The sequence below is a fragment of the Ammodytes marinus genome (genome assembly GCF_949987685.1).
Source record: "Ammodytes marinus genome assembly, chromosome: 2".
NCBI classification, from domain to species: domain Eukaryota; kingdom Metazoa; phylum Chordata; class Actinopteri; order Uranoscopiformes; family Ammodytidae; genus Ammodytes; species Ammodytes marinus.
Window position 1 is genome coordinate 13,233,367 of NC_137231.1, and position 14,580 is coordinate 13,247,946.

The window sequence follows — 14,580 nt, forward strand, 5'->3', positions numbered from 1 at the left end:
TCTAGTGATACCACTGCGCGCGCAGCCACAGGTGGTGTTCATTTCATATAGCCTACTATCTATGGTGTTCATGCGTGCCACCTTCACATATGAAACTACTGAAGACAGACAGACAAGGAACTACCAGCGCTTCATCACCACTTCAGCTCTTACGTGGACGGAGGGAACTTATAAAACTGCTTTCTGCCTCAATTAGTTCGCATTTCGGGGGCGGTTGTTGTCTCAGTCCGAGGTGAACTGGGACCTGCTTTCGCGTGTGTTTGAGGTATTTTTTTTTTCCGAGGAGCGCGCAGGTGGAGGCACCTTAAATCACACTGCACTCACCTTGGTAAGTAGGCTACATTTTTATATCCGTACAGACCTCCTCAAAGCATCTTAGTTCATTCTTTATTGGTTGCTGCTGAGTTAAAGAATAATCCTCTTTACACCGTTTTGTAGGCTAATTTATTTTTATTACATCTTTCTGTTTGAAACGTAGCTTATGTGTTATGATGTTGTTATTTTTATGGCAGGTAGTGTTATTTATAAGGCTTAAGGTGTGTTGAGCAACTCAAACTATCTGTTATATAAAACAATTATGGGTGTGGGAACCTACAGTGACCTAAAAGAAGCCACCGCGCATAATTAGGATTGATGCCAAGTATGTGCGGTTAAAAGTGTTCAGTAGGCTATATAGCCTACCACACCTGAACTGTTTCGGCCAATGATGCATGATAACTGCGTTAGTGAAAGTCTGTCTAACTGACTAGAAATACTTCAGCCCACACAGTGTGCCGGGGTTTCGAGCACCTCCTGTAGACCTTCCACCCCTGTCAATGCATCTGTGTTCAGGAGAGCAGTGAAGGTGATTCTTGCAGTCAGTGATTTATGGAGAGGCTGGACCAGGTGCAACCTCGAGACGCACCAAACCAGTATTTATGTCACATTAGTTCAATTGGTGGGGTAGTTGTTATCTCCTTTCTCGCCTCCCCACTTAAAGAGTGGCAGGTCCACTTTCGTTCAAGTTCAAGCCAGCTGTCCAGCACACCTTATTTTCCCTTTTTTTAAAGTGTCTAGACATGGCTGCTGTTCCTCCAGAACACCTAGGCAAATGTTCAGAAATAAATAGATGTGGCTTGTGAACTCACCAAGTAAACAATACATGTGTTTCAGTTATTGTACTGACACTTCAGTTCATGTATGATCCAGAACAGTCCCAATGAAACCTCATATTCCACCCAAACCCCCACCGCCTGCTGTGTGTGTACCTTCCCCATTGTGACCGTGCCTTTCATGTGTGTGCTCAATTTATGTTGTTGCTTCCTGATGGTTTTGCCCTCTTTTTTTGAGAGAGAAAGGGAACACTCTGTTTTTACTCTGGATGGAATAGGGCTAAAGCCATCGAGGAACCAAAAACAGACCACTGTAATTTTGGATGGAGCAAAGCAGCGGCAGGAAGCGGAGAAAAGGCCAACTCATTACCTTCTGACTCAAGGAAGAGTTTTTTACTGTTTGTTTTTACAATTGCCTTGAGGTTTGGACTGAACATTTGAGTCTGCCAGTTTTACTAAATACTATACTGTGTTTTTTATTTAGCCCATGGAGGGCCTATAACAGACAGCCATCCTATGTTGTGAATATGTGCACCCACGGTTGTGAAGGAAGTCAGTATTGTCTGTTAAGTTTGAATGATGGTAGTGTTTTAGTTTTTTTTGGCTCCTGTCTGGCTGTCTCAGAAGTGTGGTTTCAGATTTAGCTAAGGCAGAGGCCATGGTTCTGCCCCTTTCTTTCTTTCAAATTACAGCAACGTTTGTAGAGGAGGAAGCGGATGTCTTCAACTTCACCAAAGAGTTGTTCCTCCCCAAGCATCAAACCATACATGCTTCTCGGGGGGACTGAGGTGCACCGTTGCAGCTTCAAGAGCGTACATGTAGCAAACGGAGCGGCGGTTGCTGTGTCTCTTTGTGGGGAGCCAGGGCCTAATGGTGCATGCAGAGGATGTGGTGAACTGGCGTGATTGCTGAGCAGCAGAGTGTAGAATCTGTTCAGTGTGAAAGAGCAGTAACATGATCCCCACATGAGGATGATGCTAAGGGAGATACTTGGAGCCAGTACCATACTGTCCTTGTCTGGTTACTTCACAGTGGGCACAGTTCAGTCCACTGTAGCAACAAAGTCATACATGGATGATGAGTTATCTCACAACTTGTATTTGTGTACTGCAGTAGAGAGTTATGTTAAAAAAAAAAAAAAAAATTGAGAATGATGTAGCAGCAGGAAACCCCTACAGGAGCCTGCACCCTCTAAAAGGTTTCTCATTGAAAAGGGAGTAACCCACAGGTTTGACTCGGTCTATAATCATTTTGATGACACATGAGCAATTGGCAATATACAACAATACAGAAACTCATGAGCAACACAACCACCCTGTTTGACATCTTTTGTTGTTGTTTGATATTTTCTCAGCTCCCTAGCGACTGCAGCTATATCTGCCCAAATGGGTGTGATTTGGAGAATGCCCAGAATGTTATTTCATTCTGCACAGTCCAGGGAGAGGCTCACTATTGCATTCTTCTCCTTTTTATTCAGTGGGTGTGCGTGTCCAGGTAGGTACCGACCTGTCAGGAATATTGCATGACGTACTGGGTTGAGTCAACAGCACATGAGGATGGTGGAAAGTTCAAACCGGTGTATGGCCACCAGGCAACGATAGCCTGACAAGAGTGATTCATGCCTGGAATATTCCCCTGAAGCCACAGTGGTTCATCTGCATCAAAGCTCAGCCAGGCTGCATTGTGTCTGCTATGTTCATCAGCCATTCTTTGAGCATGAGCTTGTTTGAGAGCCAATGCTTGTTCAGTTCAGTCCAGTGGATTTTGGCCCCAGGTTCAAGGAGAAGAAAAACGCTCTGTGTTAAATATTTGAGTTATTCATGAAAGAGGTCAAGAGTTGATGTAGTTGGTCAGGTTGGACTGCCAGACATTTTCTTATACAGGAGGTTTAGTAAGCTATCCATTTAGTTAATCTAATTCTGTTCAGTTTTCATGAATATTTGATTTCCACTACAGATTGATACACTTCATTCTTTCAATAAATGAGTTTTAATTAGTAGGATTAGCTTTGTTAAACATAATAATGTGAGGGGTTTCCTGTCATGCACATATTTATTGTTTGGCCATTCACCTGCATGTTTAATAGGCCATGCATTCTTCCCATTTAATGCATTTTTTTCAGTTTTTAACATATACACTATAACCGTCGACACAATTACTGACTGCTTTATCTTTGTTGTTGTGGCGACGTGCCAATGAAAGTTGATGACTCATCAAGACTGGGTCATTATAATTCTTGGCCCACTTTAGAAAATTACAGTTTCAGACTTGTGTTGACAAGTTTCAATAATTTAGCCTGAATTACCCCTAACTGCATGTTACAGTAAACCAGCTAAATTGTAGATTTCACATCAGTTAGGTGTTATTTTGTGTTTATGAGCTTCAGCCTAAATGACATGTGAGCGCCCCTGACCCCCATGGCAATATACTGATGTTGTAGTGCATATAGACAAATGAAAACACCTGCAAAACTGGTACAATAGTTTACAGCTAATGCAGTATTTATTATGACTGTAGAAGTCATCTATACATTAAGTATCCTGAACTAAGAATAACTGACATAAGGTCAAGTCCTTATTCAAAATGTCAAAATTGGTATCACAAGTATCAATCATGTCAACCTTATTTGATCTTCTCTTCAATTAATTGAATTCTGTCCTTTTTAATAATGATGTCCTTTGATTCAGCCCATAACTCTTCAACAAGAAAACAAAATATGTTATTGAAAACCTATTCTTAATAAAAGCCTTTAGGCTGTCTGCATGTTGAAGCAGTGAGTCTTGAATCCTAACATGTTGCCTGTTTTTCCCCTTCATAACGCTGCTATTTCGTTTGCCTGTAGGGACAATCTTTCACAGATGTGACAAGTGTCAAAAGGCCTTTAACATAGATTGTAAGTACATGACAAGCTTGAACTTCCCTCAGAGAGAGAAATATGTCCTGTTTACCTTTGGAACATCTCATCAATCCTGCAACCCCAAAGTATGCTAAGATTAGCTAAGATTCAATGTCTTCTAAAAGCTCTTGATTGAAACATTGTGATAAAATAATAATAAAATATTTGTAGGTTTAGCATCCCTTCAAGTCAGGATCTTCCTCTGCTCTGGTTCACTGCTGTGACCCACTGTTCACCTCACATACATGTTTTGTTTAAACCTGGAAAGACAATGTAATATAAATACAAAGATAGAGAGCTGTTTACATTTCTTCACTAATAAAATTGGGTAGACACACTCTTAGGGATGTAACTAATTATACATTGTATTATTAGTTGACCTGCTTAATATTCTCTTTATCATTTGGTCGATGAAGCTCATGTTGACATTTGCTGGTTTTGTCTGTACAACACTCCAACTCTACAGATTCGGTTTACTGTCACATAACACGTAGATAAACCATAAATCATCACAATTTAGTTGCTGAAGTTGGGGACATTTTGACATTTCTGACTAATTGATTAATTGTCTATAGTAAAAAATAATAGAAACCCTTCTTGTAATACACTTCATCAGCACAGCCTACTATAAAGTTTTATCAACACCCCTTTATAAACAATTCTTATTTCAAACTGAAACTGACTATAGGATGTAGTTTGTAGTACTGTTGTATTGGACTGCCTTAGTTTTAAGCTAGTTGTGTATGAGCCAAAGAATAAATTCAGATGATGTTTCTTGTAGCCTGTCAAACTTGAAAACTTGCCATACATTGTTTTTGGTATGTACTGTAGGAATGGAGGTCATGTGCCTGTCTATTGTATTCATTGGAAGTGAGAGTATTTCACTACACCTACAGTGCCAGTTTGTATTCACCCGATGCTCACAACCTGGGTGGCTGATGCTAAACTGCGAGCCATTGAGATGACTTCATGACTAGAATTCTTCTCATTGTGTTGGGTGTGATGAATGGTAATGCCAAATTTGGCGTGGCAGCAAAAGCAACGAGATGTCACGAGAACATGATTCACCTATGTGTTTTGGCGGCTTCCCAACAGTACTTTTGTGTGATACTGAGGTTTCATCAAACTGTGTTCAGCACTTTGTTTTACGTGAGCAGCGGCACAGTGAAGTACAGTCTTAAAACCTCATCAGTGCCCGATTAAACACAGCCTGTAAGTGTGCAACTTATCCTCACCACCGCTATGTGTTGTTTTCCTTCTCTGGTGTTTGTCAGCTCCGCCACATACTTTCACTTGACATTATCAACCACTAGTGGTTTTATGATGCTAGCAGTGTACGTTTATGCAGAGAATTAGCAGGGTGCTTGGTTGATAATGGCCGCTCTATAGGAGAAGCTGCAGATGCTCATGGAACTAATTTACATCCCCAAAGTCTGGGAAACTTCGGGGCGGAGGCTCCCTGTCATTATCACTACTGCACTTATATCTGGAGGACACAGCAATTAAGAGACCCTTAATGATGGTGAGCTCAGTAACCCTGCTAATTGGCCCAGACTGTTGTTAACTAACTGGTTCTACGCTGCACGTCTCAAACACTTGTGGAATGTGTGGCCAATTGAAATGGGGCAGTTTTGGGAGGGATTTGGGGAGTAGCATGGCTGATGTCCTAGATCCACTTCACATATATCAAATATATATATCAAGTATTTCTTGCGTGCTATTATCACTTAAGGAACTATAATTGTATTTTGTATTCACCGAGAGGCTTTTATTACTTTATTGTATAGACATTGAGTCGCATTATAATTGGAAACAGAATGTATTTCTGTGTACATTGAACCAACCTGAACGCTCACGTACAGTAGGTACTTTGTATTGAGTTCAGGTTTCAGCTTGATTAACTGATACAGTTACAGTCATTATCAAAGGTGTGATAACAGGTGTAATAAATTACCTTACAACTAAATAGATCTGATCTGCTAAAGGTTTTTATGCTTCCGTATGACTTTGCTTTTCCCCAAGCTTGTGTGTGCATGAAAAGGAAGAAATTATAGCAGCGATTGGTGATAAGCAACTTACTTATAGAGAAGCAGTCTATACTTAAATAGCGTATATGTCAGTGTAGCTTATTGTGCACCTAATGTATTACTTGTTACACTAATGTCTACAGCTAAAATAAAGGCTTATTTTCTCAGTGAGGTGAGATTAGGTCACACACGGCGTGAACCTGTCAGTACTCATCCCATCATCACTGTAAAACACATAGCTCGGTGTCTCCACATGCAGTGTGGTTCACACACTGATAAGTTGGAAGATAATTTCACACTGAGGGATTTGTTGGTAGGACTCTCCAAATATAATCCCAAAACATGCAGGTATTTTTATCATATAGTAGTTAAAGTCAAGCCACATGAAGCTGAATAGTGTTTGTCTCATATGTGAAACATATAGGCCAATGAACGATTTTACAATAAGATTATTTTTTTCTTGATATTGCCTGAAAGCCATTTCAGTAAAAAAATTGATTGAAAGGAGTTAGAACCATCAATGGTTCACATGGTCTCACTGTAAATTGGTATCTCCAAATAACTGATTTTAAACACTAGATTTACCGTTTTAGCCTCACAAATTCACAACAGACCTTGTGGAAAGCAAATTCAGTCAATTTTCGTGCAAATCATACAAATATGAAATGACCACCAATGAACAACAGCTTTACAAAACAACTGTTAGGCAAGTTTATTTTCACAGCCATTGTCATGTTTATAAGCCATTTTCATAAACATGTCTTAAAAGGGCTACCATGCTTCATGTCATATATCATACTACACCACTGTATACGTTTTGACACAGTGAAATATGACGAAGCGTTTAGCTCCTTGGACAAAGTTTTTCTTGTTTTTTTTTCGTTGTCTCAAAAGAGCATTTGGATTTAATGAAACCCTTGGGCATAGCAGCCACTTAAGCAATGCAAGTCATGTGTCTCTTGGTTTCAGTTTCTCCTTATTCCTATTTGATGTGGTTACACAGTCCGTTTCAATGGGCAAGGGGGAAGGGAAGTGTGTTGCTGGAGATGAAAGTCGGCCTATGCAAATGTTCACTGTCTTCACCTGTTATATATGATATATTATGAAGTCCATCCAGCAGAACCGTGTGACTGTGAAAACATTCATGTACATGTTCATGAATGTAACCCACACACAATCTCATGTTCAGTGTCTTTCTTTTTTTTCAGTGTTTTGACAGGAGTGTGTGCTGACCTGATCACTAAATGGCGCTGACAGTGAACCTTATCGGTCCTTCACCATGGGGCTTCAGAATATCTGGAGGAAGGGACTTCAAGAAGGCCTTAATTGTATCAAAGGTACTCATCAACAACCGCCCTGTTGCTGAACCTTGTCACACCTTATCAAACCATATCCTCTGTTTTTGTAAAAGCCCAGCCTGTAATGGTATGTCATGCAATGTCAACTTCCTCCTCACTACGCCTCTTTTCTTGTCTTTGTTTTTGTCCGCCGGCTGCTTCGTACCTATTTCCTTGACGACTGAACCCGTTAGAATAGAATGGAAGTAGATTACATTAGAAGGAAACCACTGATTACAGTTACAGTGGAAGCAGAGGTGGGAGGTGAAGGGTTCCTGATCCCAGCGTGTGTGAGTCTGGTTTTGTGTTGGTCTGTGCTAATGTCCCTGCATTACCACGTGCATCAGTTGACTTGTACTTTAACCCGTGCATGTTTTCCCCAGCCGTGATTTCCCTGTCCGTGTTAAAAGGGAAGGGAAGAAGGAATTGAAGAAGTGGAAACTATGTCACTGTAAGCACACAGTAAACAACACCAGGAAACCTTGCTCAGACGTCTGCATGCCTGAGACACCCAGTTTTGCCCACTGCACATCCTGGTCCCACATCACCACCTCAGTCTGGATTTTTCCAGTTAGACTTTCCCAGTAGCTCCTTAGACCATAAAGGATAAGTTATGGCAAAACCATGGCAGGGTACCAGTGCTTCACACAGACTTTGACTTCAAAAGCATTTCTGTTTGCCCCCTCTTGACAATTTATGCTAGAAAAAAAACAGCTCTTCTCATGAATAATGGGCTTGTCTGATTGTGTTTCTGCTAACCAATAAACAATAGCAGCATGTTTGCTTGTCTCAAATTTCAAACGGGTTCTCTGAAGTGAAAGGGATTCCCGCTGAGACACACACACACACACACACACACACACACACACACACACACACACACACACACACACACACACACACACACACACACACACACACACACACACACACACACACACACACACACAGAGTTATGCAGCCCCATAGCGTTGGACCATCTCAAGTTGTTGGCGCTTGGCACAGGGACGACATGGATGCCCTCTTTTATTGCCCTGAAAGATGGCTTGCCTCTGATTCACTTGGGCACAGACCCTGCATAAGAAACCCCCAACTGCTCTTAGTTTATGTGAAACCAGGCGTGTTCTGATCGGAAAAAGGCACGCACTGGGTCACCACAGTAACACTTAATTGCCTCTCTAGTGGGCCTACAGACATGGCACCTCTGACTTCTTGCTTGACTACACTGACAAACAGCCTGGCATTCTATTTGCATCCATTTCTCCTTTAGACTTTCATGCCCTCTAATCGGCTCTTTATTTATTTTGTTTTGCATTCTTTGTTTTATTGCCTTTCTGTGTTTTTAATTGTGTGGCAAAAAAAGTTTAAGCAGTTCCAGCATCAACCTCAATATACTTCCTTTTCCTTTTAGTAAGCCTTTGTGCTTTGGTTTGAATGCCTGGGACACAGGAACCAAATGTGATTGTGGCCTATTAGTGTGGAATTCCCTCTGATGTAGTGGTATTGCATTGGCTTTGACATGTGGTGAGCTTGGTTGCAAAGGTCAGGCTCAGTCAAACCATCAGGTAGTGTCACACTAATGACTTCTCTCCAATGGTGTCATGAATCTGTCCACTGTTGAGCATGCAGCACTACCTCACTCCATGTGTGTGAAGCCTTATGGCGTCTGTTGGTATTTACTCTGTGCTATGAGTTGTGGATAGCGACGGTATTAAGAGTGTGGCATAAGTCAGTGTGAAGCCACTCATCAACACCTTTTTTCTCATTTACTTGTTTGTTGAGGCTGAATGTCAGTCACTGACAAATTGTCCTCACAGTAATAAGATACTGAGTTGTCTATGCTTGACAGATGGATAACATCCAAAGTGTTACAACCTGGGGCCAGTAGGAACTAACTGGAGCTCATTCCTCTGTTCAACAGGTCAACGGGGGCAGCAAGGCAGAGCAGGCAGCCCTGCAACCTGGTGACATCATCTTGGAGATCAATGGGGAAAACACGGGCGACATGCTGAACGTGGAGGCCCAGAACAAGATCAAGAACTCCAAGACCCAGCTGCTGCTGTCCGTGGAGAGGTACGCTGGCACATAGATGTACAATGGGCACAATATTCCTGCTACCTTGACTTTGTTTTAGTAGTTTTATGTTTTGCATATACAGTACAACACAATGCCTCGCGACTTTCTGCAGCATAGTTTCCCTTCCCCTTCTAAATATCGGGACAAAACTCTTAACTAATGTATGCTGAATGCTAGGCTAATGTTAGCCTTCTGCTGTAGGCTAACCATAGGCTAACCCTCACGGACGGGAAAAAACACCTCAATATTGAAAATTACTCAATAATTTTTCACAAAAACAGCTCGTATGGACAGACAAGAGTTGTGGCTTTAAAGAAAGTAAAGTTTTTTTGTTAAATGGATGTTCGATTACGTTTTAATTAAGTTTGTTTGCAGAAAACAGGTCTCCTTCAATACAAAGTGAATGGAACGGTTTTCAACGGTTTCCCCCACGATGGGTCCGACCCGGTCCGATCGGACAAAAACACCTCAATATTGAAAACTACTCAATTATTTTTCACAAAAACAGCTCATATAGACAAACAAGAGTCGTGGCTTTCAAGAAAGTAACGTTTTTTCCTAAATTGAAGTTTGATTACATTTGAATTAAGTTTGTTTGCAGAAGACAGGTCTCCTTCAATACAAAGTGGATGGAGCGCTGTTCAATGTTTTCCCCCACGATGGGCGTGGCCTATTTCATGCACTGTCTCTATGTGCAACTTGCAAAGTGTACTTGCATGAAATCTGGTAGTTTGTCAAGATTATGCTAAAATATATTTTCCCCAGCTATATTTAAAATCACTGTTTAAGCCTCTGTAAACCTGGTCTAGTAAAAAGCAATATATGATATCAAGTTGGGTGTCTCAATAAGCTTTAACCCTTTAGGCGCCAAAGTCGCAAAATTGCGACATGACGCTGTACTGAATCAAACAGCTGTTTTCTCTAATTAGAGTGTTATATTTCGTTCAAACTCCCCTCCACTAGTTGGCAGACATCCCATACCTAGACCTCAGCTCCGAAAAACGTCATGCTTCAATGCAAAATATTCAAGGAAATCCGGAAATCCCATCCCCAAAAAAATAAAATAAAATCCCATCCAAACTTTACTTTTTTTTGTAATTTCCTCCTAGCGATTTTTTTTCTGGTGTTATTGAAGACTTTTGTGGTGTTAGGAGACTCTGACGTGAAAGCACGTATCACTCATATATATTTTTTTTGTTTATATGTAACCTGGAGAGGTCACTCGATAAGCCCATTCAGGTTTCTGACCTCTCCAGCACATACTCTTTTAATTTTTACATGTGTTAATGTATTTGTTGAGTGTGTGCAAATAAATAAATCTAAATCTAACTCTGCAGTTACTGTGCTCAACGAGCAGCGCCAGCGGGTGCTGCTGCGAGCTTCTCCCCGTCTCAAAGCACTAAGAGGCGGTCAGTCTCGGAGCAGCCCATGCCCCTCGGAGCAGTCCGAGCCGGCCGTCAGAGCAGAGAGGTGACACACCTCCGCGTCCAGGCTGCAAATGAATCGCGCTGTTGTTGGGAGCGGAGATAGTGTGCCACGAAGCTATTTATGCTGAAGCTGGATTTAGGAGTTATTGAGGGAATATGGCAAGCAAAAAGTTGACGAGTAGGGAGTTAGTGTTCACTCTTTCTACGGCCCCGGTCACGGTGCATCCATGCGCAGCAGTGGTGCAGCCATGCGACGCAGCATTATATAAATATATATTCAGATTGTCATATTATAATGATAATAATAATCAGAATAATAATGAAGAATAGAAGACAAAAGTAAATAAAATTGGTGGTGGGAAAAAAAAATCATAAAAAGCGCCTGTTTACATGAGTTTTTTGGTGTAGTTCTAGTTCTAGTTTACAACTGTTGGCTTACAACAAAGTGGACATCATTACAAATGGATGTAGGGGTTGAATCTGATGAAATAAGTTCAACTCTCTTTCAAAATATCAGGTATTTCATGGAAATAACATAATCCAACATGGCTGCCGCCATATGACGTCATAATATGCAAATTAGATGGGAACATTTACTCCCTAGATAAACTTTAGGTCATTCTCAATATTTGTCTCATTTACACTTTGTTTCTATCTCAAACCACTTTCAATCCAGAGCCTTCTGAAATTTCGGTGTCAAAATCTAGTATTTTTTCAAATTAAACCCGGCGCCTAAAGGGTTAAAAGAAAATCTGATTTGAAGTTAAATGTTCATAAATATTATAAAACATAGTGGAAAAAACTGTTTTTTTTCAGTCTACAACGTTTACCAGGACTGAAATAACATAGTTAGAAGGATTTAGTGCATTTGGTTGGCTTTAAATTTAGTAAATTCCCGTTTATTCCCATAAATTCCCGTTAATTCCCATGGAAAGTTTCCAACTTTGAAAATTCCCGAAATTTTGCAACCCTAGTTTGTGCCAAGAAGACAATCACCCCAAATGCACTGTTTTGAACCATCATGCAAGTAAGCCTACAGTACAAACATAACAAGTGATTGTAATCAGGGGAAATGCCAGCATGTATGAGAGCCACACTGTTCCCTTCCCCAGTCCTTCAAAATAAACCCTGGTTTGAGATTTGCCAAGAGCTTGTTGCATGACGGGGAGTTGGCAGCTAAAAAGGTCTCCTTTTGAGCCAGGACTGCTGTTGGCTGGACCTGACTAAATACTTATTTATTGTCACTGACTGGCCCAAACCGCCAACTCTTTTTCTTAGGCATTCTTTCTTTGTAGCAGAAACACTCACAAACGTGCGCGCACACTCACACTCGCACACTCTTGCACGTGGGCTTTCACGCATTTCCTCCTTGGATGTCCTTCGTCCATGTGAGTGAATTTTTCCCTGCTGACCTCATGTCTCCTACCAAGCCAGAAACAACACCATCACTCCAAGCTTGCCCAGGACAATGGCACTGTGTAGTTCTGCCATGTCTTTATTCCCACTCTGTTACCTGTTTATGGTTTTGAACACAATTAGTTGTATGTACCTCAAAGGCTCCTGTCTTCATGCCACTCATCAAGTGTATAACCTATTTGAATTACATTTAAATGAATAATTGCCCAAATCTGTCTTATTGAATTTATTCTTTGCTTAGTTCACAGCACTCCCTTTTTCCTGCTCAACATCTGGTTGGCAGTTTATTCTTATCCAAACCGCAGTGATGTGGCCGTCATCACACTCATAGTGTTGCCCACTGGATGAAGCTGGCATCAGCCCATCCTCAGAATAGAGGACTGTTGTGTTTAGCCACGTCTGCTGCTGTATGCAGAGGTAGCCGTTTATTGTCTGTGCATCTAACGACATTTTCATGCCAGACACTGCTAGCTGGAGTTCAATTTACATGACAAAGCAACCACGCCATCACGGTATTGTCATTGACCCTTAAAGCATTTTATTCAAAGCTTCTTAATTGGACTTCATTGTCCATTGAGGCCCTGCAGATGATATGAATTTAACCTTAGAATGTGTCTCTCTCTGGTAGAACATTTAACTTCCTTTTTTTGAATAAGGAAACAATTCCATAAAATAAGTACATTTAAAAAAAGTATCAATGAAACCAGTGAGTATACAAAAACTGCTGGGTGTGGTAAAGTGTTATGTTTTTTCTTAGTGTCTGCTTGTTTTTAGACAGCAGTCAACATTTGAGAACTTTGATTTATTTTTTCAAATGTAAAACTAATTTTTTGAAACATTTTTCTTAAAGTATTGAAAAAAGGTGTTAGTTTCTGCCACGCACACATGTTGAATAATCCACTGCAGGCTGGTTAACACAAGGTCTCATAGATAACATTTGTAATAAGTTAGCATCAGCAAAGGAATTCAAGTGCTGATTTATGCCAGTTTCCCATCCTTTTCTATAAAGTCACAGTTTGCATTTTCACCAGAGGCAAATTCTTCTTCTGTAAAGGATACTGTTACCAGAGGTCATCAGTTATGGACAACATACTGATGTGATCAACAAACAAAATGTGCTGTATTTTTATTCTCTATAGTAGAAAGTAAAAGTTTAAAGCCAAAGCTGAGTAATTTTCCGCTGTGCAGTTCCTTATTCGAAGAAATGAGTTCTTCAGACCTGCCACATAAATATCTCAACTACAGGAAGAAATGTCTCATGGCTTCGGTATCAGTTTTCTTCTTCTTGCCATCTCTCTTGTATGCAGTATGTGGAGCCCAGGACAGAGAGGTGTGTTTCTAGGTGATTTACCACAGGCATCCAGGCCTTCCTGTGTGCCTCATTACCCCGGACTCAAGTCAGCCTCTGGCCCTGCAGCCAGGGGGGCAATGTGTGTTTGCATTGGCGCTTATACTGCCCATATTTTCCCCTCTCAGTTTAATGATGGAATTGCTTACAGAAAGTAAAACAAAGTGACTAGCTGGAAAGATGAGATCCATCGGGAGAACATTTTCAGACGGGAACAGACTTTGCAGTACTTGCCTTCTGCACTGATCTCCAACATTCATGGAAACATACTAATGGACGCTTGCCAGGATATTGGCAAAAGGAAGGAAAATTAAGTTCACTTAGAATTATGACTCTCGGAAAACGTATTGTTTTTCCTTTTTAATCCGCATTTCCTTGAACATATTACATACTTTCTGACTACATCAGCTTTTCCAGAATGGCATTTAGACCGGTTTTAGATACATTGGTTCTTTATTTACCCTCATTAGTTGATTTCCTACCTCTTTGATTTTTAATAAAACTGTTGACAATCTGTTGAGATTTTTTTTTTTTTTTTTTTTTGTCTTTCAAGACCGGAACATCCCAGCCCGGGACAGACAAACGGCATCGGCACCCCTGAGCAGCTCACCGGACGCTTCCAGGTCAGTGCTGCAGCTCCACAGGAACTTTAATCTGTTCACAGAATGTCTTGATTACTTGACATCAGATGACAAATGGATGTCCACAGAACCATTTTCTCCCCATCTTTTTGATCCACAACATTGCTTGCTTGTTTCATTTGGTTAATGTTTTGACTACACATGGTATGCTGCTTCACTTCAACTAATGTATTTATCACACATCTGTGTATTACATTGCTGCTTATTTAACTGTCCTCAAAATAGAAACGGTACAAGACATTGAAGTGATTTAATACTTGTTCTTGTGTTTTATTGAGATCGTAACAAGTCCCAAAATACCACGGACAAAACATAACGGAA

General features: G+C 40.7%; 1 protein-coding gene across 2 annotated transcripts in view; it reads left to right on the forward strand.

The window, feature by feature from the left end:
- The first annotated feature begins 9 nt into the window (after positions 1-9).
- The window catches only part of pdlim2 (PDZ and LIM domain 2 (mystique)), a 34,985-nt gene continuing 20,414 nt past the window's right edge, over positions 10-14,580 (forward strand). For both annotated transcript variants that reach the window (XM_080045200.1, XM_080045201.1), the window contains exons 1-4: positions 10-328; positions 7,223-7,351; positions 9,273-9,424; positions 14,172-14,241. In XM_080045200.1, the coding sequence (XP_079901326.1) occupies positions 7,259-7,351; positions 9,273-9,424; positions 14,172-14,241 (315 nt within the window). In that variant the 5' untranslated portion in view covers positions 10-328; positions 7,223-7,258. The remainder of the gene's footprint in view (positions 329-7,222; positions 7,352-9,272; positions 9,425-14,171; positions 14,242-14,580) is intronic.